This window comes from Nannospalax galili, unplaced genomic scaffold (assembly GCF_000622305.1).
Source record: "Nannospalax galili isolate Female #2095 unplaced genomic scaffold, S.galili_v1.0 scaffold217, whole genome shotgun sequence".
NCBI lineage: Eukaryota > Metazoa > Chordata > Mammalia > Rodentia > Spalacidae > Nannospalax > Nannospalax galili.
The window spans coordinates 763,784-785,077 of NW_008340643.1; the positions used below are offsets into that span (position 1 = coordinate 763,784).

The 21,294-nt window shown below is 42.5% G+C and overlaps 1 protein-coding gene across 3 annotated transcripts in view; it reads right to left on the minus strand.

The window, feature by feature from the left end:
* Phka2 (phosphorylase kinase regulatory subunit alpha 2) overlaps positions 1–21,294 on the minus strand; it is a 71,864-nt gene that overhangs the window by 23,644 nt on the left and 26,926 nt on the right. For all 3 annotated transcript variants that reach the window (XR_003849913.1, XM_008835689.3, XM_008835688.3), the window contains exons 8-18: positions 20,992–21,138; positions 18,119–18,172; positions 17,406–17,528; positions 14,213–14,308; positions 10,275–10,382; positions 8,666–8,744; positions 5,243–5,377; positions 4,466–4,575; positions 3,439–3,583; positions 3,158–3,236; positions 406–575 (exon numbers count right to left, since the gene is read on the minus strand). Coding sequence is in view for 2 of the 3 variants with exons in the window: in XM_008835689.3 (XP_008833911.1) it covers positions 406–575; positions 3,158–3,236; positions 3,439–3,583; positions 4,466–4,575; positions 5,243–5,377; positions 8,666–8,744; positions 10,275–10,382; positions 14,213–14,308; positions 17,406–17,528; positions 18,119–18,172; positions 20,992–21,138 (1,246 nt within the window). In the remaining variant the exon portion in view is untranslated. The remainder of the gene's footprint in view (positions 1–405; positions 576–3,157; positions 3,237–3,438; positions 3,584–4,465; positions 4,576–5,242; positions 5,378–8,665; positions 8,745–10,274; positions 10,383–14,212; positions 14,309–17,405; positions 17,529–18,118; positions 18,173–20,991; positions 21,139–21,294) is intronic.

A 21,294-nucleotide genomic window follows, 5' to 3' on the forward strand; every position in this document is an offset into this window, starting at 1 on the left:
AGCTAACAACTGTCTATAACTCCAGTTCCAGGGGGATCCGACAGCCTCTTCTGTCTTCCGTGAGCATTGCATGACACGGGTGCACTTACCTACATGCAGGCATTAACACTCATACACATAAAATAAAATATTTTTAAAAAAGAAAGAAAAATCCTTGTACCTGAGACTTTTCCCGCTTGGTTTACAAAGCTCCACTTTCAAGTGCACCATTGCAATTTAGGTTCTTAAAGGGGGGACTTTATTCATTTGTAATACATGAAAGCTTCAGAAGTCTGCTTTTGGCCTTTATTTGCTTTTAGTTTACTTGCCAACTGTTTTCTGTACTTAAGTCTTAGGTGATTTTATCACAGTGCCAAACTTTAAACAAATTCAGTCAAGAACCTGCAGAAGCATCCCATGAGGTACCTTGATGGCCACTGTCTTCCAGGTATCCTCCCATATCTGACTCACTGTCAGGACTGAAGCTCCCTTCGTTGATGTCATCAAACAATTTCTCGTCACAGTCTGGATCCAGAAAGGTCAAGTATGTATAGAAAGAGGTGGTGAGGAACTCTTCTAGGTTTCCTAGTTTCACTCTGTTAAGAAGACACTATGTTAGGGGTACAGGTAGAGTGTACAAACTTCCACCATGAATCACTGTGAAACTCTTCAGCAACCAGGTGGCACTTCTGCAGGAATCAATAAATATATTATTATTCAGCAGATAGGCCTATATAAATAGTCAAGAAACAAAACCAAAAATTCAATAGCAAAGTTGGACATGATTGTGCACACCTGAAATCCTAACACCTGGGAAGTAGGGGCAGGAGAATCAGAAGTTCAAGGACATCTTCAGCTTCACGGCAAGTTTGAGGCCAGTCTGGGCTATATGAGACTATCTCAAAAAAACAAAAACAAGGCTGGAGAGATGGCTCAGAGGTTAAGCACACTGGCTGCTCTTGCAGAGAACTTAGGTTTCTTTCCCAGCACCCACATGATAGCTAACAACTGCCTATCTGTAACTCCAGTTCCAGGGGATCCAATGTTCTCTTCTGACCTCTGTGGGAATTGCATGACACAGGTACACCCACATACATGTAGGCAATACATTCATACACATAAAATAAAAATAAAAAACCCAAACAACAAAAAATTTAATTCCAAGTATGAAATAAAAGCACACAGCATTTAAAAGACAAAAGAATCATGCCAACTTCTTATCCCCAAGCCTAACAATTACAAATCTATTTTACTAAATGAACCAACAATTTTACAAAACAAACTGAGCAAACAACTTTAAGCCAGAACCAATCTTTGGGCTTCCTCTCTCCCAATAACTGGACCAGAAGCAATGATTCTCCTGATGCTGGAAGCCCATGGGGTTTCTGTCCTACAGGAATGTCAGATCCTGAAGAAGACAATGGGACCTCCATCTGAGCTACCATTATTAGATTAGGATTTAGTTAATACTAGCAAGAACTCAAGAACCCAGAACAGAACACTGTAAGGAGTAAATCAGAGTAAGCAATGCAACCACCTTGCAGGTGCCTGAGCTTGAGGGGGCAAAAGGGATATGACAATATGATGGCAAGGGAAGAAAAGCCCATCCTTGATTGACAAAACCCTTCTCCTGAAAAGTTAAGGGCCACTTCTAAGGCTGGTTTTATTTTGCCCTAGGGTTGGAGAGGTGGGCCAGTGAGCCAAAAGGCAATGGCAAATTTTTCTCAGATGAAGGCAAAAGTAGGTTTATAAGGCTGTGAGGAAAGCAGTCACTTAAAAAGCTCTTGGTTGCATGTGACTCAAAGTGGATACAAGGGAGGAGTCCAAGCTATACAGTGAGTTCAACTTCTTAAAAAGTCCCCAGATGTAGAGGAGAAGCCAAAATGGGATTCAACCTTAATTATCAAGAACTGAGTTTAGAGTTGAGGTATAGCTCTGAGGTAGAGAGCACATAAGCCTGAGACCCTGGGTTTGATCCCTAGCATTACAAAACAAACCAAAATCAAGTAGGACAGGTAGCCCAGAGTTCATTGCCTGTCAAATGGGAATCTGGCTTATCGCAAACTGAAGACCAAATGAGACAGTATCTAGAGTATATTGGAAATGCTCCAGTGACTGCACAATATATCCTTTTTGCAATGACTGGATCTCAATAACAGAATTTATTTGAAAAGATGGTTCATTATATGCCTATGATATTTTCTTTTGGTCATGATGCCATATACCAGGTGGCAGCTAATCCAAACTGGAGGAGCATTCAGAAGTGGATGCTGATGGGAGTTGGGGCAGCAGCCCTGCAAATGTAGATAGTACCATACTGGAGACTGTCTCACTGACACTCCCAAGAGGCCAAGTACAGCTTGCAAGGAGAGCTACTTAAGGCTATAGTGAGGCCCTCAGGAAGTTCAGAGGGTACAAAATGAAAAGGAGGTTCCTGCAGAGCCAGGCACCTCTTCACCTAAGGTGCCTAAGAATCACACCCAGGAGAGTCTGTCATATTCCAGCCAACAGACCCAAATGGGTCTCATTCCACTGAAGCTGGGGGACTGTGACCTATGAAAGCCTAGTCAGGTGTTTTGTTCTGAGGGCCACTGAGAAACCTGCCAAGTCCTAAGAATTCTTTTTTTTTTTTTTTTTTTTTTTTAGACAAGGTCTCCTGTAGCCACAACTTGCCTGGACCTTACTATATAGACCAGGTTGGCCTCAGTCTCACAGAGATCTACTTGCCTCTGCCTCCTGAGTGCTGGGATTAAAGGTGTGCGCCACCATGCTCAGCTCTATTAATTATTCTTAAGGGGACAGCATATTACTCACTATGTTTTGAGCACCTGCTGGCCCCTAGGTACTTGGTGTTTTTTCCATATCTTTCATCAGAAACACACAGCACTATACATGTATTCCAGGAAAGACATTACCTCTGAGAGACTGCCATGTTCACCTCTCTATGACTGGGATTTTGGGAAACCCTGAAAAGTTTGAAAAACATCAAATATTGCTTTAGACTTTATTGAAGTTTCCGACGGAAGATGGAATTGGATCAGTTTCAACTTCTTTTTGAACTCTAAAACTCTTCGTCTAGGTTCAGCAATTGATGTCAAACATGGGAGAAGGGTAGTAGCAAAAGTCTTAAAGAAAGGTCAATGTTACCCTTATTTAATGAAAAGAAATCACAACTTACCTAGCTCCTCCAAAATATCCATCTTCTAGTTTTCTAATAGTAGAAAGAACTGCAGGATGAATGTCTGATCCATCATTTGCTAAGGAAAAAATGATGAATGAGTTTCCTTAAACTGGGAATACTATACACTGTAGTGTTCTCATCAGTGCAACCTAATTAACATCCCGAGACCAAGAAACTGAATTGCTAAGGAACCACTTCAGTATGGGCACTACCATAGGAGCTGTCCTAAAGACTTAGATAAGAGCCTATGACCCAGCAGATAGTGTGCAGGGAATTACTGAGCATAGTGTGTGTGACAGGGAAGGTGAGTGTGGGACGGCCTGTCATCCTCCAGCAGGTGCAGAGATAGGACAGCTCGATCCTCAGCATCTCCACGATCATCTCATTGTCCAGGGCCAGGTAGAAGTGATGTTGATCAGTGAACTGAAAATTAGAACAGGTCAAGTCAAGGGCCACCCTTTATTTCCACACAACACCTATCACTCAGGGAAGCCCTAATTCTGAGCCTTGTTGCCTGGGAAGATGATTGGTGTTAACCTTACTCCTCAGATAAGGGGGGCACTTTTCATGAGATGAGACAAATCAATCGGTCACCTGCCCAGGAACTATAGCTACATTGGTATGGAAAGGAAAGGTATATTGCTAGATTTGCCTTCAGCTCCTCCCACATGGGATGTAAATGTCTTTCTCAACACTACTGAGGGAAAATCAATAGCCCCATAACTGCTACACTTTCTGGGGGTTACTGGGTTTGCAGAAGCTTTCCAGGTTAAGGCAAGGTGGGAAGACTGTCCATCTGACTGATGCCTGCTTAATGCCAACCAGAGGGACTGCGGCTTGATGTTGATGAAAATTGAATTGTTTTGGCCTCTGGGCTGGTGCATGCTCAGCTCTGAACTGGAACAAAAACTTTGAAGGTTAAGTTCCATAGTCAGTGTATTCTGAATTTCAGTCAGCGCCTAGGGACCTGCAAATCAGTCTGCATGCATGTCACATAGAGGGTCTGATGCCAATTCCCACAAAGTTTGGGGGCTATTAAGTTTCTGGGGCTATGAACCAAGTGACATGTCACCAGCCAATTTGTAAAGCAATGTGAACTTTGCTAATATTCATGACTGGATGGAAATGGTATACCCAATTTGATTCGATCATCTACTGAGCATCTACTGTAAGCATTTTATGTATCGCCATCTCAACCTATGCATAGAGAATTCTCCCATATTCAAAGTAGAAGTGCTTACCAGACAGAAAAGAGAACTTAATAAAAGGATACTGGGTAGTTTGCTACTGGTCTGCTCTTCTTACCTGGGGTGTAAAAGTAAAGATCTGGTTCCTAATCACATAGAGTTTAGAGGTTCCTAGGACGCCAATGTGCCGATATGGTCGCCCACTCAATTTCAAGTTCTTATTTCGTCCTATTTGAAATATAAAGAAGAAACTGGAGTTAAAATAAAGTAGCAACTATTCCTAGTGGCCTAGGCTGAGGCTGGGCTTATGTTTATGTTGGGCAACATGCTCTGGGGTTTGCTATTCCTAATACCATTGCCTTTCTTTAAAGTGGGACAAAGCTGAATAGAGACAATCTTACCCCATCTCCTCATGCATGTATAGAGACAGCCCCAGTTTGATCTGTATGGAACAGAACTATTAAAAGGACTTTATTAACATCGTCCTTTATTTTATTTAGTATTAGGTCATACAACTAGACAAAGTCAGATTCTAAGAAAGTAAAGAGAACTTTCTCTTCCACTTTAATGGGTTAAATGAGCATTTTCTGATACCATAGATAACAATTCAAAGTCTTATCAAGACACCAGCGACTCTTTCAACTGCAACATTTCAAAGGAAGCTCCTTGTTCTTCAACAGATCTGCTGAACAGTAGGGCCATCCTGTGGCAGTACCAACTGACTGGGCTGGGGGGAACCTGCTTGCTTGTCTGTTTTCCTTCACATCAGAGTGGCAAAACTGGTTGACCTGTAAGTGGTCTGACAAGGTCTTTATAACTTACAGATATCACCGTGTCCCTCACACCCAAATTCAGAACTTATATGGGCCTCTTTATCAAATATAACCCAACCTACCAAGCTTGGCATATAGGTGACTAAGAATCCGGCCTGGCTGGACTCGAATTGGATGGATGTCAGCAATGCTCTGGATATGTACTCCATGTTTCTGAAACAGCTTCTTAATGTGATTGTTTTCTGCTAAAACAGAAACTGCAAACAAAAAAGGCATCAGATGGTACCCTGTGTCTCTGCATAGTGACATGTGGAACTGCTCCCCTCTTCTGTCTAGCACTAAGCACGTTAGCACACTCCCCATGTCCTGGTTGGCTTTGGAAATGGTGGCATTTGTCCTGCTGCACTCCCTGCTTTTCTCTGTCCTTGCTCCTCCACAGCAGCCACAATCATATTTGTCAAGAACCCAACGTACAAGACAGTCTAAAAGATTCTAGAAATAGTCTTCAACAGGTTCCATACCAACTTACCACATCTGAAATAATGTCCTGCCTTCCTCTGTGTCTGCATTAATCTAAACATTCTGTGTCCTTTTCACACAGGGGTAGGAGTGTAAACAGTTCCCTCAGAGAAGGCCAGAAGCCCGTGCCCCTGGCTCCCAAAGGACAGGGAAAACAAGGCCAGAAGCCCATGCCCCTGGCTCCCAAAGGACAGGGAAAACAAGAGCAATGTGGTAGAATCTACTTACAGGGAATGCTTTGGCTTGAAGACCAGAAGGAAAGGGACTCTTTACCTCCCCAGAAAAGAAAGTGGGCCTGCTGGTGGGGATGCTGTTAGAAATTGGACTGCCTGGCTCACTAAAAAAACCCCACAACATAAGAGCCCCTTTGTAGCTGGCCTAAGCCCCTGGCTCTCTTGCTGACAGGGAGCTCCAAGTATCTGGGTCCTGAGGGCCTGTGTAGGAATGAGATTTTGCTTGGGGCCACATCAGGGATGGCAGGGCAGCATGTATAATGCCAGTCCTGATGGCCTTTGAGAAAACAGTGCATTGGCAATGGGATTGTCTGGGCAGGGGCCTGGAGAAGGGAAGTACAGTCAAAGGAAATAGCTTGTTTCTGCCCAGATACAGCAGAGCCTTTTGGAAAGTAGCAGGACTTAGGCCATGTTCAGGTCAGAGGAAAAAGGCTAGGCTACTATTAAGGTAGGCCCCCCAAATCCTACCATTATACCCATGGGCTGGGAGGCACCGAACATACAATATATACAAATGCCATCGAGGGCTGAATGTTACCTGTTTACATTTATAGAGCATCTGATGCTTTTGAAAGCTTTTTAATACCCATGATCTCATCTTCACAATGAGCTCCTGAGAGAAGCCGCTCATACTTAACTAGCCAGCTACAGCTGAGCCAGGACTGGAGCCTAACCCCCTAGACCCTCAGCAAATGAGATAACTGACTATGCAGGACTGGCCTATGGGCTTCTCTGAATATTTTTTTCCTTCTGAAGCTTCCAATGATAAGCAGAAATCCAGATTTATCAAAGCCACATAGTGGCCACTCTCTGTGAGAGTACTTCTTTTAGGAAGATGGTTGTGACTGAGACCTGAGACCCTCATGATCTGACACAGCAGTACGTGCATGAGCTCCTTTTTTCTTTCTTTAAGTGTGTGTGGGGCAGGGGGTGCACATGTGTGCTATAGCATATGTGTGGAATCAGAGGACAACTTGCAGGAGTCAGTTCTTTCTTTCCATCATATGGGCTCCGGGGATCAAATTTAGGTTGTCAGGCTTGGTGGCAAGTGTCATTACCTGCCCACTCATCTTGTTGGACCTGCATGCATTTCTGAAACAACCCCTCCCCTCTTCCATGTCAGACCATCTGGTAATACTTCTCTGTTTCACTATATTAGAAAAAAAAAAGCAGGCTGAGAAACATCAATATACCCTTGCCTACAGTTAGGAAAGCAGTCTTGAAGATGTAAGAGAAATTAGCAGAACATGCTCTGGTCAAGTGTGGAGCCTAAAGAGTGTTGCTCAATCAGCCCACTAAGAAGTAAGAAATATGTTCACACATCCAGCTTCAGCCTAGGTCCTTGAGTGAGAGATTAACCTGTAAGCTTCATGGAGATAACTACACTGTCGTAAATTTTACCTAATCAGAATGTTGTGACGGTTAGGTTTGCATACACTATTGATTGATTGACAACCTATAGCTCCTATTACTGGATTGTGAGCATGCTCATTAAATGGGCCAGTGGCCCCAAAGAGGAATGTATTCAATCACTGTTTTTAATGTATGGGTGCACAGGTGTCAATCAACACAGAATACAGACCTTATCTTCAAGTGTACGGCCTAAGCCAGGCATGGTTGTTCATGCCTGTAATCCTAGCACTTGGGAGGCTGAGGCAAGAAGATTGCTGTAAGTGCAAGGCCACCTTCAGCTAACAGCAATAGTGAATTCCAGGTCAACCTGTTTTTACAAAGTGAGACCCTGTTTCAAAAAACCAAAGACCAATAAAAAAATTAATAAACAAAGTGTGCAGCTTAATTTAAGGGGCAATATATTATATGCACATCAGGCTGACATCTAACAGTATGTGAGTGCTCTATGTGGCACTCAAAATGTGCCAGAGCTGCCAAAGGTCCTTGGGAGAGGAAGGTAGAAGGAAGTGCTGCTTCAGCTGCATGCCATATGCTAGCCCTGGGCTGAGAACTTTCCCCGTGACCATCTTAGTTCTTAAGATCCTGGGTGAGAGGCAGAGTTCTAGAAGCCCTGAGACACAGCCTGGGGAGCACCCTGGGAGAGGCAGCCCTATTGGGCCTCTCACCTCTTCGGAGGAGGAACTGGCTAGGAGGGAGGGAAGGATGGAAGCAGGCAGCAAGATGTCAAAACTCCAAGGGAGGAATGAATTACTTCACTTGGGTTCTGAGTTTTCATCTGGCTCAGGCTCTGCTTGTCAGAGTGATGGTACTGAAAAATGATACTCAATGACACATGTGTGACCCAGTGGCAATCTAGGTTTAGATTCCAGAAAACAATTGCTTTGTAGAAAGCAAATTTTATGGGTGGGAAGAATACCACTGCCTTTGGGAGTGCCTGAGTTATATGTTTTCTCATAGATACTGTCTCACTGTGTAGTAAATCATACATGCACATAACCCTTCCTACTTTCCCCCCTGAGTCAAGGTCTTGCTATGTAGGCCAGATTGATCTCAAACTCTGAAGCCAAAGATGACCTTGCATTTCTGATCCTCCTGCCTTTACGTCCTTAGTGCTGGGATTACGGGCACGTGTCACTATGCTCAGTTTATACTGTGCTGAAGATTGAGCTCAGGGCCTCATGTACACTGGGCTACACCCCTAGCCCAGCTTTGAATCCTTTATCTTCCTGCCTCAGCTTTCCAAGTACTAAGATTACAGGCATGTACTGCCATGGCCCTGTAAACACCCTTTAAAAATTAATAAGTAACTAGGGAACAATGTGAGTGAAAAATAACATCAGTTTTATACTTTAGAGATTAATAGTAAACATGTTCACAAACCTTGTACTACAACATCAGGTTTGACTGAAGTGGAAAATCTTCTATTTAAGGGATCAATTTCACCAGTGGCAAGGAATCCCTGAGAAGAGAGGAGCATTGACACTATGAAATAGTGACTTATCTAAGATTTCACCTTATTCCTATGATTGAAAATGAAATATGTTGGGGCTCAAACACTCAAGGATTTTTTTTCTACATATTTTTGACTTTCTTTGTATCAGTATGCTACTCAGAATGCCACTGATAAATGTGGCTCTGAGGGCTCCTTAAATACACTATCATCCTGGGTGAGAGAAGAATGGGCTAATACTCCTGAGCTATTACTAGTGCCAGGTTCTGGCTGAGTCCCTGCATGTGCACTGACTGGTTCTACATTCATCACCATTTTATAGGAGGGGAAACTGAGGTAAAAATGCCTATAGGAAGAGGTAGAGTGAGGATTTGGTCCAGGGGATGACTGTTCTGAAACTAAGTGTACTCTTTGAAACTACATCTCCTTGCACTTTCTAGAAATAATCCAAGCATCCAGAGGGGATGGAGGTGATCTGAGAGGACATGGATCTACTGCTAGGCCCAAAGGAAGACCTTTGCAGTACAGAGGATACAAGGGAGTAGCGTTGGTTATTCCCCATCTCTCACACACAGAGAAATATGAGCCAGAATGTATCATACCGACAAGTCTGTTTTCAATTTACAGATGAGGAAACTGAGGCCCAGGGAGGTTAAGAGACCTTTCAAAATCACTAAGCTAGTAGGGGACAGGGCTGACTTTCCAAAGAAGATTTGTGTATTTCTATGAATGAGACCATGACCATGAAACTTGGGAGAATAGACACTTCAGCAACTGGAACTCCCAGGGGTTGCTTCCACTGTGAAGCATTGGTCTTTACCACACCAGGAACCCAGTGACATTCTGATGTTCTTCTTTCTCCCCCAGTTTTATAAGTGGTGAAACACTGAGGGCTGCCAGCCTCAAGTGGGCAGTCTCTTTTCTAGACTCCTTCCCAATACTCCTGTGCAAGATCCAGAGTGCTCTGCTTAAGTTTCTCCCACTCGAGACTGGGTTTTTCAACAGAAGCCTGGGGGCAAGAGGAAATGGGTCAAGAGGCAAGAGACTGGGAGGTGGGGACTGGGGGTGTCTCAAGGACTACATGGGCCTACTGCCTCTTCCTGTAGACATCTGAAGAGCCCTTCTGTTTCCTATGTCTAGGGCTAGGGGAAGCTTCTAGTTCATCTAATAATTTCCTAAACCCTGTGCCAGGACCAGATGTGCTAATCTTGGTTGTGAAGCTTCCAGTATCTGCTGACTAACAGACTAAAAATGCAAGCAGGTTCTAGCTGTAGACCAGCAATACTGGCAGGAGGGGGACAGGGAGTGTGGTGTACAGCTGATCTGAAATGGCTAACTGTAAATATGGATATGCAAAGTCAGTTAAGCCTGGGAGCGGCGGGGGGGTGGTGGAGCTGGACCAACAGAGCCCAGATGACCTTAAAGGCATGAAGTTGTGAATGATATTCAGTTACTCAGTACTGAGAACTCATGTTCTGCCCAGTTTCCTAAACCTCCAATCAGATGGTTTTCAGCCCAGGAAGCCGTCAAACCCCCTACCTCTGCCAGCAATGAACTGAGAATATACAAGGACTGTCCCCAAAGATGAGGAGGCTTCCCCAGTGGAATTCGGTCTACTGTATGCGGATTCTTATACTCTTCATCCACCTGGTACAGAGAATGAGAAATCCAAGGTCAGAATGTCAGAAGACCCAAAGGTCATTGGTCTCTAGACCATGTTGAAGATAAGCAAAACAGTCCTGAGCCTCTAGACCAATTCTGTGCAATGCAGGATGTGGGGCTCAGAAGGAAAGGCCTTATCTCAGGGCCACATGGCTATAAGCAACAGAAGGGCTTCAAATCTTGGCCTGATCCTAGGCTAGTATTCCTTCCACAAGCATACCTGGGGCCACCAGTGTTAGAAGCCTGGCCTGCCTGCTCCATCTTTGGCTCTGGGCAGTAGGAAGTTCCACAGCTCATGCTTACATATGGCTGTATTCTCATCAAAAACAACAGCCTGCAACCACACAGTATATGCAAGACTGGATGCCAAGTGTAGTTTCTCCTGGCTTACCATCCCCAGGGGTTTATTAACTATGTTCTGTGAAAAAAAGTTCCCCAAAAGAACTCCTACACCTTGGACTGAACTTCCTGAAAGGCTGACCAACCGATTATTACTCCAGAGACTGTGGAGAGTTTGGAATGTTGCAGGTCCAGAGTCTAATTACCATTTATTTCAGGCCATCTTTAGCCCCCTTAACAGCCACTCATTACCCACCTGTTTCTGATCTAACATCCTGTGACTAACAGATTAAAAAAAAAAGAAACCTTTTAGAATGTATTATCCTAGCAGATGACCCAGTCTCACCAATCAAAAGGCTAAGAATGTCATCAGATAGCATCTGAGACCTATAGTAAAAAACCCCTTGCTTTGCTGTGACCCACCTACTGAATGTATCTTCCAATGTATTTGAAAGTGTCTTGATTTATGGCTTTTCTTTGTTCTGTTACTATAAAAAGGTAATCAACTGTTACCATGCTGGAACATGGAATTTGGGGTAACCTGAATCTGTGTTCCCGGGCCATGGTCACTTATATTTGGCTCCAGAATAAACTATCTCTTATCCCCTTTGAGGTGAGAGTTATGCTTTTGCATTGACAGTGCCTATGCAAGAAAATTGCCAGAAGATGGCACTATGTGTTGAGGAAAACCAAGTGCTACTAACACTCCCCCATCCCCCATCACGACTTCAGAAACTAGAATTTCCTGGGGAGCTTTTAAGCTTCTATGCCATTTTCTCTATCGTCAATATAAACCTCTGTGCCTGCTTGCTCTGAGGGCAGTGCCAGCTACAAATTGTTAAGTCTTCAGCTTTCTTTTTCTAAATTCCATGCTTCCCTTTAAGGTTTTGTCACTGAGACAATGGTTGGAAGCAATATCTCTTGTCTATATTTTCCTCCAGAAAACAAGTCACTTAAAGGAAACAGGTAGCACTTATCTCTCTCTAAGGAAAAAAAAATCATACCAGGAGGGGGAGTCATTCTCACTTTGATGATTAATCACTGATAATAAGTAAAGATTTAAATTTTTTGGCAGTAAGCATTTTAAGAATCTTAAATTTCTCATATAAGCTGAATGGAATTAAATGTCACTAGTACTCAAATAATCAAAATAAGAATAACAGTGTTAGGAGGAGATTCTTCACAATGCTATAGTGGTTATCTTTGAGTAGTAGGATTAGAAAAAATAATTACTTTCTTTTTTCTATAGACTCCTATATGGTTTACAGTATGCAGGATTATGTTTACAATTGGATAGCACACTAAATAGACATTAAATACATTGAAATATAAATATTAAGACTGCAAGGTCTAGAATGAGAGCTGTCTGATGCAAAGAACAGAAAGCAGTCAAGGTGCCTGGCTCAAAAGATGGCTTTGCTCAGTCTTCCTCCCCACTACAGGCAGCCTCTGTCTCCCGATGGAGGCATCCTCTCCTTCCTTTGGCTCTTCTGAACAACTCTTTAGAGGTGCATCTGCATCAAGCCTTCACTCTGGCTTCTCTTCTGGCTGTCTTTCTCTCACAGCCTTTCCTCCCTACTTGCCTACAAGGTTATGGTTACAGAACTACCTTGTGCCTAGTCCCTAGCCTGTATCAGGTACTGAGCAGCTGCTCACTACGTGTCTGCTGAACATACTTTCGCTAGCCCCCTGGCTGTGCAGTGGAAAGCTGCAGGCCACTGTGGTCCCAGGGGCTTTTTCTAATTTGCACAAAGGTGCCATATGGGCTTGTAGTGCCTCTGTCTGCAGGATTCCTTCTCGGTGGTCTCTACTTGCTATTGATGTGATTGAGGAGCCTTCCAAACTGTCATCTGCAAGTAACTAACACAAAACAAGGTCAAAGTACAATAGCATCCAATACTGGTGCCTAGCATGTAAGTGTAAACACAAGGAGTACAGGGGAAAGTAGAAATCCAAAATTAAGTGTGGAATTTAGAACAGAGAGCTGTAGAGTAACATTTTGTAATAAGCAATCAGCACTACCCATTAGAAAGCAAAGAGAAGCTTCATCATTAAGCATTACTATGGTCAGTACAATGTGCCTTTGGGAAGGCAGGAATGGTTAGTCTCTACCATAAAATGGGTATTCTATCCCTGAAGGCATTCATTTTCCCTTGCTTGACTTCCAGCTTCTAAATTACCTCCCACTGATGTCTCAGTACTAGAGAAGGAACAATCTGAATAAGGATTATGAACATGTAGCTGTGTAAAGTGACTCCCATCAGTCTCCCTTCCATCTAAGCATACAGCCACAAATGTAAAATGAACACATTTGTAGGAGATATACTTTTATGACATATAGAAAACAGCCATGGAAGTATCCATAACTTGGTCTGTATGGTAAGGGATGACCAGTTCTTGTCTAAAATCTTGCCCTTAACTAAGCCCGAGAGAGTCTGGATTATGTGAGCTGTCTGCTCATGCTAGAATGAGAATATGAAAATGCTACAGTTCAGGGTCAAGGGTCCAGGCTGGCAGGCCTGAGTAAAACCACTGGAAGGATAAAACCATCTCAAGGAGCCACCCAGTAAATCCAGGAGTGAACCAGCTGATCAAGTGGGATATCATCAATGAAAAAGAATCAAACGCTTCCAGCAATAGTCTATTCAACTTCTCACAGAAACTCAACTCCTTTCTTTGACATTCTCCTTGGTTCATAAGATTCACTTACCTAACACATAACAGCTCTTTCTAGATTAATGCCCAAAGTAATATATAGCAGGACTTTTATGCCTCATAGGATCAAATCCCAGACTCCTTTACATTTACTTTCAATTTTTTTGAGCTATACTCTCACTATGTGAGGCTGGCCTTGAACTCATAATCCTGCTACTTCGGCGATTTGGGTGCTGGATTACAGACACATGTCACTATGCCCAGAAAAATGTATTTTGTGTGTGACAGTAAAGAGAAGCTCATTATATCACTGTTTTCAAAGGTCCAGTAAGGCATCCAATGTATAGCTAATGTCCATTAGCTGCAAAGTGTACCATCCATTAGTAGGTGATGTGGCTTTGTGTGGAAGCCCAGAACCTGGGGTCTGGTCCTGGGGGAGGTCCTAGGGCTGTCTGCGATCTGACAGGGTTCAGAGACTCCCTAAGTGGAGTCACATTCTTTCAAAGGTTCCTGTTAATCTTCTGGTTATGTGGGTCATGTGTGTTTGGGCCTGATTCAAGCACAGACAGGGACAGTTATTCTCCAAAGGTCTTCAGCTGCAGCTTCCCTAGGACACCTAATGGTCAAGCAGGTTCCACATGTTTTCTCAAAGCTGTAGCTCCTTATGATGGATAGGAAAACCACCTAGACTTTGGAATCCACTTCTCCTGGAGAAAAAGAGGTCATTAGGCCTAAAAGAGGGGTGAAGAATACCAAAAAGTCAAACTCCAACTCATTCAGTCTAGAAGAGCAGCACAAAGGGCCCAGAATCACCTGGTTACCTTGTCTGGTGGGATAGCATAGAGTTCCGGCACCAAGTGGATCCCATCTTTGCCTCTGATTAATATTCCCTCTAGGGCCTCTCGGTACTCTTGGACCTGGAAGACAGCCCCATCACCATTGCTATAACAAAGGTCTGACAGTTAAAGTTGCACTGGCAACACAATTTAGAAAACAGTATAGGGGCTGGAGAGATGGCTCAGTGGTTACGAACACTGGCTGTTCTTGCAGAAGACCCGGGTTCAAATCCCAGCATCCATATAGCAGCTAACAACTGTCCGTAACTCCAGTTCCAGGGGATCTGACAGCCTCTTCTGTCCTCCTCAGGCATTGCACAACACGGGTGCACTTACCTACATGCAGGCAATACACGCATACACATAAAATAAAAAAATAATAAAATTGAAAACAACATAAAAAACAAGGTCTTTTGGCAACAAGCAGGTGAAAGAAATGCAGAAATGTTTGGCTGGAGGACAGACTCCTGCTGACAGCATAAGGAGAACCTAGACACCATTACTGGTTGTTCGTGCCTGAGCTCAGTCTCACCTAGCAAGCTTCCAGGGAAAGGGTAGGGCAGCCACTGAGACAGTAGCTATTTGGTCCTCAAAACTTATGCAGTACTCTTATATATACCATGTGCCAGGCATATTTCCCATGCCTTCCTTATTTAAATATTACTCTTGATTTGACTCAGATTTAAATTTTGCCTCATCAACAGATTATAAGCATCTTGGGACAGAACCTCTATATTAGGTGGCACATTCCATTTGTATCTACCTACATGGTAGTTTTTCATTTAAAACATTTTTGGCTCCAGGGGCTGGAGAGATGGCTCAAGTCAGTAAAGTACCTGTTGTGCAAGAATGAGGACCTGAGTTTGGCTCCCAGCACCCTCAAAAAAGTCAGCTAGGTGGCACATCTATAATCCTAGTGTTGGGAGTGCAGACACAGGTGGATCCTTGAAGCCACTGGTCAGCCTGCCTAGCTGAATCAATGAGCTCCAGCTCAGAGAGACCCTGTCTCAAAACACAAGGTAGAGAGTGGCCAAGAAAGACACCTGACATCAACCTCTGGCCTCCATACATACATGCACCCCCCTCAGCATGCCCATACCCACACAATCATGCACACATCTCAAAAAATGCTTATTGGTCAAGAAATATTTGCTAGGGTTGGGAGTGTGGCTCAGGGTAGAGCGCTTATCTGTAATGCACAAGGCCCTGAGTTTCATCCCTACCAACAAGCATGAGAGAGAGAGAGAGAGAAATTGAAAAACAGAACAATAAAGATATACTTTGATCCATATATACCAGTTCTTAAGATACAGTGCTCAGTATAATGAGAGCTTTGAAGCAAGCATTTCCAGTAAATTAAAAATGCAATGATAAAACTAACATATTAAAAGAAGTAAGAAGGAAGGGGAAAAGAAAATTTTTTATTCTTGTTTTGGAGCGCTCAATCAAATATCTTCCAGTTCTTCTTGTCATTTTAAATTTATGGATAGAAAAGCATGATCGTAATTGTTATAATTTTAAAATGTTAACAAGGGCTGGAGATGTAAACCAGTGGTAGAGTGCTTATCTAGCATGCAAAAGGCCTTGGTTCAATCCCCCCATACTGCTTCCTTCCCATATCTAAATAAAATGTGAACAAGTAGAAAACAAAGTATAGGTATAGGTCAGGTTCCCTGGGGCTACCAAACAAGATATTAATGAAACACAGTCATTTTTAGCTATTTAGCTTCTCCCCTGATAATTGTTAAGTCTGTTTACAACTGAAATTCAAAGTCAGTCATACAGTGAGCTTTCAGTTCTGGGAATAAAAGACAGAAGACCCGATATGATCTCTAAAGCAGAAGAATAAGAGTCAATAACGAAAGCACCTTAATATTTCAAGCCTCTTGCCTGCATTTCTGAGCACTGGACTTTTAGGAAAAGCCAGAATACACACCTGCTCATCTCCCTCTCTCCTAAATCTGTGATGTGATCAGAAAGGCTCCAAGAAGTCAGAAGGAGATTCTGGTAACAGTGACACTATTGAGTGGTGGTGGAAATCAGATGGGGTCTGGCTGGAGAAATCAGGTGATTGGGTTAATGCCCATGAAGAGTAAATTGGGAACCTAGCCTCTCCTACTCACACAGCCTTGTTTCTTGGCTTCCATGGGGTAAATAGTTTTCCTCTTCTATGTGCTCCCCATTACAATGTACCATCTCACTACAGGATCAAAAGCAATGAGGTCAAATCCAACCAGGAACTGACATTTATGAAACAGTGAACAAAAGTCAATTTTTCCTCCTGAGATATTTATCTCAGATATTTTGTCACAGTCGTAAAAAAGTGATTAACAGTGCAAGGCAGCAGCATAATCTAACTCTGTCTTTTAATGAGATCACTTTGGTTCAGCTGTAGAGGATGGAAACAACAGGGAGTAATGCTGCAGGTTGGGAGACAGAACGATGGTACATTTAAAAAAAAAAGATGTTATTTGGGTATCAGAGTACCCCTGAACCAGAGCTTACAGCAGCAAAATGACTGACTTATCTGGAAAAAACAAAAGGAACACCTGTCTGTGATAGACAGGAACTATGCTTCCTGTAGCACTCATGACCTTGTCTAATCCCTTCCTTCTTGAACATAGGATGGCCCTTTAATCAACCATGTGATGGAGATACTTTACCAATTCCATAATAAAACTTAAAACATTTGAAAAAACATAAGAAAGCTGGGCAGCTCTTTCTTTTGTATCCTGAGAGAAAAGACAACTATGAGGTTAAAAAGTCTAATGACCCAGAGATTGCAGTGCTGTAAGAAGTCCAAGTTAGGTAAGCAGAGAAGAATCAAGGGCCCCACGAACAGCCCAGCTGAGTACCCAGCATCAGCTGGCAACCAGTGTCAGCTCAGCAGCCATGTGAATGAGGCTATCTTACAAGTAAATACTTCAGTCCCATGAACCATCCCAGGTAACACCAGGAGAAGCAGAGATAATCTGTCCATAATGGCCCTAACTAAATTGTAGGATTTTGAGCAGATTAATAAAAAAGTTGTTTTAATTTTCTAGGCTTTGGAAAAGTTTTTGATGTGGCAACAGATAACTGAAGCAAAGATCTAAATCACTGCATAACTGTGCTATTAGTGATAGGCCTATTGGTGGGATGAAAAAGCTTATGGGTATAATATACAAAATTTTCTCACCTGAACAGCATCGCCACTGAAAATTCCATCTATGATGAAATAAGTCCAGAACACAGGCCATTCACACTCAATGTTCTCAAAGAGCTTGAGTTCAGCAGGGTCATAATGCAGACGGTGTGGATCCTACAACCAAATACATAAAACCTATAAAAAGTGGTATCAGATTTCATACATAATACCACGTGTCTCACTGGGTTTCTCTTGTCTGACTGATCCAATGCAACTCTGAGGCTGATATGATCAGGAGTCTACTATCATGAGGAGATGGTAGTTTTGGAAGTTTTCCATGGTATAATTTCAGAAAGTAAATCAGGAATACACACAGGACTCCTTGGTAATTTATTACACTAAAGCATCCTATCTGTCTAACAAATAGTAATTTGCCTATCACAATGCTTGGCAGATGATCTGTTTTATTTATATCATTATATTAGTCACTGTGGTAATTAAACCCAAGGGGGAGGCTACAGTGATCTTTAAAAAAATGTGTGAGCCACAGAGTTCCTTGCCCTTGATCTACAAGCTGGTTTCATACTACTGGCTTGTCCTGATGATCGTACTTCTCGACTGTCTAACTCCAGGCTTGCTGACTCCAAAATTAATACTTCCCTTCCCAATACTCCAACATATAATTATAATCAGTGGAGGGAGAATGACTCAGCAGCAAGTAGATATGGAGCAGTTAAGGAACATTAACAATATTTAAATACAACCTCTCTTGGGGTTTTATAGCCGTCTCGAAGGAAGCGACAGCATCCATAACGTCCCTAGGTAAAGAAATAAAGTACAGTTGATGAAACCAGAATTTTTTTCCCTTTTTATTTTCTTTCAGTAGTCAAACATCTACCAGGTGTTCTTTGCTATCAGTATAGAGTTATTTTTTAAAAGACTAAGCAACATAAATTCAGGCTTGATCAGTACTTGAAAGAGAATACCAAAGCATTCCATTGGCGTATGGGATAGGGTAATATATGATTATTAAGAGCTCAATAAATGACCATTCTCAGTTTGATTTATTGTATCACACACAGATGTAAAGGGACTCTCACTAGTTGAGGAAGCTATCAAGGCTGGTATTTGGAGTGGCTAGCTCCTGTGTGAAAGTTTGGGAAACTAAAAGGGTATTCTGCAGACTCCTTGCAGTAGGCTGTTTATGTGGGAGAAGCTCTGCTGTTAGAGGCCTGGCAAGGCTTTGGTGGGGGGGTTGGGAGGTTCAAGTATGGAGGAGGGGCTTCCTGCAGACATGATGTGGCCACTGGTTCCCTGGCTGCAGATGCTGTGCACCTCTCCAGCTTCCTGAGTGTCAAGAAGGGAGGCTGATGCAATGCTGTCTTCATCTGACTCCCTTAATCCCTAGATGGAAGCTTTGGGTGACAGTGGGGCTGTTCTGGCAGGCTTATCCTGGTCATAGAGGCTTATCCAAGTTCTGGGGGGTTCTGTGAATCACCCTAGTGGTAGAGGCCACTTTTCATCTAAGTACACCACTCTCTCCCTTTCTATTGAAGCTACTCTTCTCCATAGAACTTGACCTCCCCCCGCAGTTGCCTTTTTTTGGGAATATGATTAGAGGCCCTTCAACCTCTTTGTTTCCAAGGGACAAAGGCATTTCTTACTGAATCTAAGTGGAACAATCAACATCCAAACTTCAGCTTAGGAAACTTACATTCTTTGCCAATGTCATGAATTTCAGTTGGCTAGGAATGTACTAAAAGTCTCAGCTTAGTGATGTCAGTTACTGCATTTCATGGCAGACCAGGGATTTCCTCCGTTAAAAATAGTTTCTAGGTGGTTAATAACCACAAGGAAACAAAGATTTTCAGATGGCTGGGAAGTTACTCATGAACTTCAGCAATGGTGACAGCATGCAAAAGACCCATGCAAGTTCAAGCCAGACAAAATGCCAGCGCAGAAGTTGGGAAGAGGGTAAGAAGCCCCAACCTTAGCTGAGGAACTATTGGCAGCCAATAAATACTGAGAGAGGAGAGTTGGTTTTCTTTAAGGATATGATGCTAGATAGTCTGACCAGGCTCCAGTGGATGGATGCACACTAAAGGACATGTGAGGACATGAACTTGACTCTATAGGCGTCTACATATATGACAGAGTACACGAAATCCTGAGGGGGACTTTAAGAGGGGTACAGATATGAAGGGGGTTATGAATTGGGCAAAAATTCAATAAAAATAATTTTTTAAAAATTATACAAAACAATGTGTTTCATTATGACATGCTAATACAAGTCTATCATTGTACACTGCTCTTTTTAAGCTCATATCACTCTCTCTTGTCTCCCTCCTCCCTTCCACTGGTTTCTTTTCTCCCTCCAAATAGTCACCCTTCTGCTTTCATGCCATATATATCTAAAGCTAGAGTGTACATTATCAGAGAACACTAAAAATTATACAAAACAATGTGTTTCATTATGACATGCTAATACAAGTCTATCATTGTACACTGCTCTTTTTAAGCTCATATCACTCTCTCTTGTCTCCCTCCTCCCTTCCACTGGTTTCTTTTCTCCCTCCAAATAGTCACCCTTCTGCTTTCATGCCATATATATCTAAAGCTAGAGTGTACATTATCAGAGAACACTTGCAATATTTTTCTTCCCCTGTAAGTCCTCTTCTATTTTCATATCATATATACATATATATTTTAAAAATCTAAATTCTGCATATGAGAGAAAACATGTAAAGTTTGCCTTTCTGAGTTGAGCTTACTTTGTTTAATGTGATGATATCCATTCAGTTCCACCAATTTTCCTGAAAATGACATACTTACTCATCTTACAGATGAATAAAATTTCATTGTGCATATATACCACACTTTTTATCCATTAATCAGAACAAGGATTTCCATATTATTTGTGTGTGTGTGGAGGCCAGGGGCTGATGTCAGGCATTTTCCTCAATTGTTCTCCACCTTATTTTTTGAGACAGGGTCTCTCAGTGAATCTGGAACTCATCAATTCCCCTAGGCTGGCTGGCCACCAAGCCCCTGTCTCCATCTTTCTACTACTGGGATTATGGATATGCCCAGCTGTGTCAGACTTTTTACATTGGTGCTGGGGATTTGAACTTGGGTCCTCATGCTTGGACTTTATTCCCTGATCCATCTCCCTACCTCCAGAACAAGGATTTATTTTTCAACCTTTAAATTTGGGACTGTCAACTCTCTTCCCCACCTCCCCCAAAATTGGGAAAAGCATCAAGTGTAAAGTTTAAGGATACTTAGATATGCACATTATTTTCTGGCAGTAACTGTAGAGGTTTCACGAGATTCTCAGAGGAGTCTTCCTATGACCTCTAAAGCATTAATTAAGCAGCCCTATCTTAGAAGTACAACAGGGACAAGGATTAGGGTTCAAATGTACTGCTTGGGTGCAAGTTCTGCCATTTTAAGAGATACATCATTTAATCATGCCGAGACCTTGTTTACTTGTCTACAGACTCCACTTTGGATACTCTTTCTGTGAGTCCATTTAGAAAAACCAAACCATGAATTTCAAGGGTGAGCTGCTCCATGTCATCATGTGAAAGCAACATTTAATATAGAACAGAGGGCCACTAGCATGACAAATGCTTACCTGGAGCTTGGAAATTATTTCATTTTTGGTCACATTTACAAGGTTCATATCTTCTACTGCAAAGGCCGGGAAAGAAATAATAGAAAGAAGTCCAGCGTCAATTTCTTTAGAAGTTGATGCTCTTGGCAACATGGAGAACAGAATTGACTGAATAAAAAACAAAGAAGTGGTTTAAGCTAAAGAAGTGTGAACAGTTATATGCAGTATCTAGGACTCATCATCCTAGCCCCATTCAAATGAACTTGTCAGTTTGTAGAAGGGATTGGTCTTAACATGCTAGCCAACCTTGCCTACCCAGCCAAT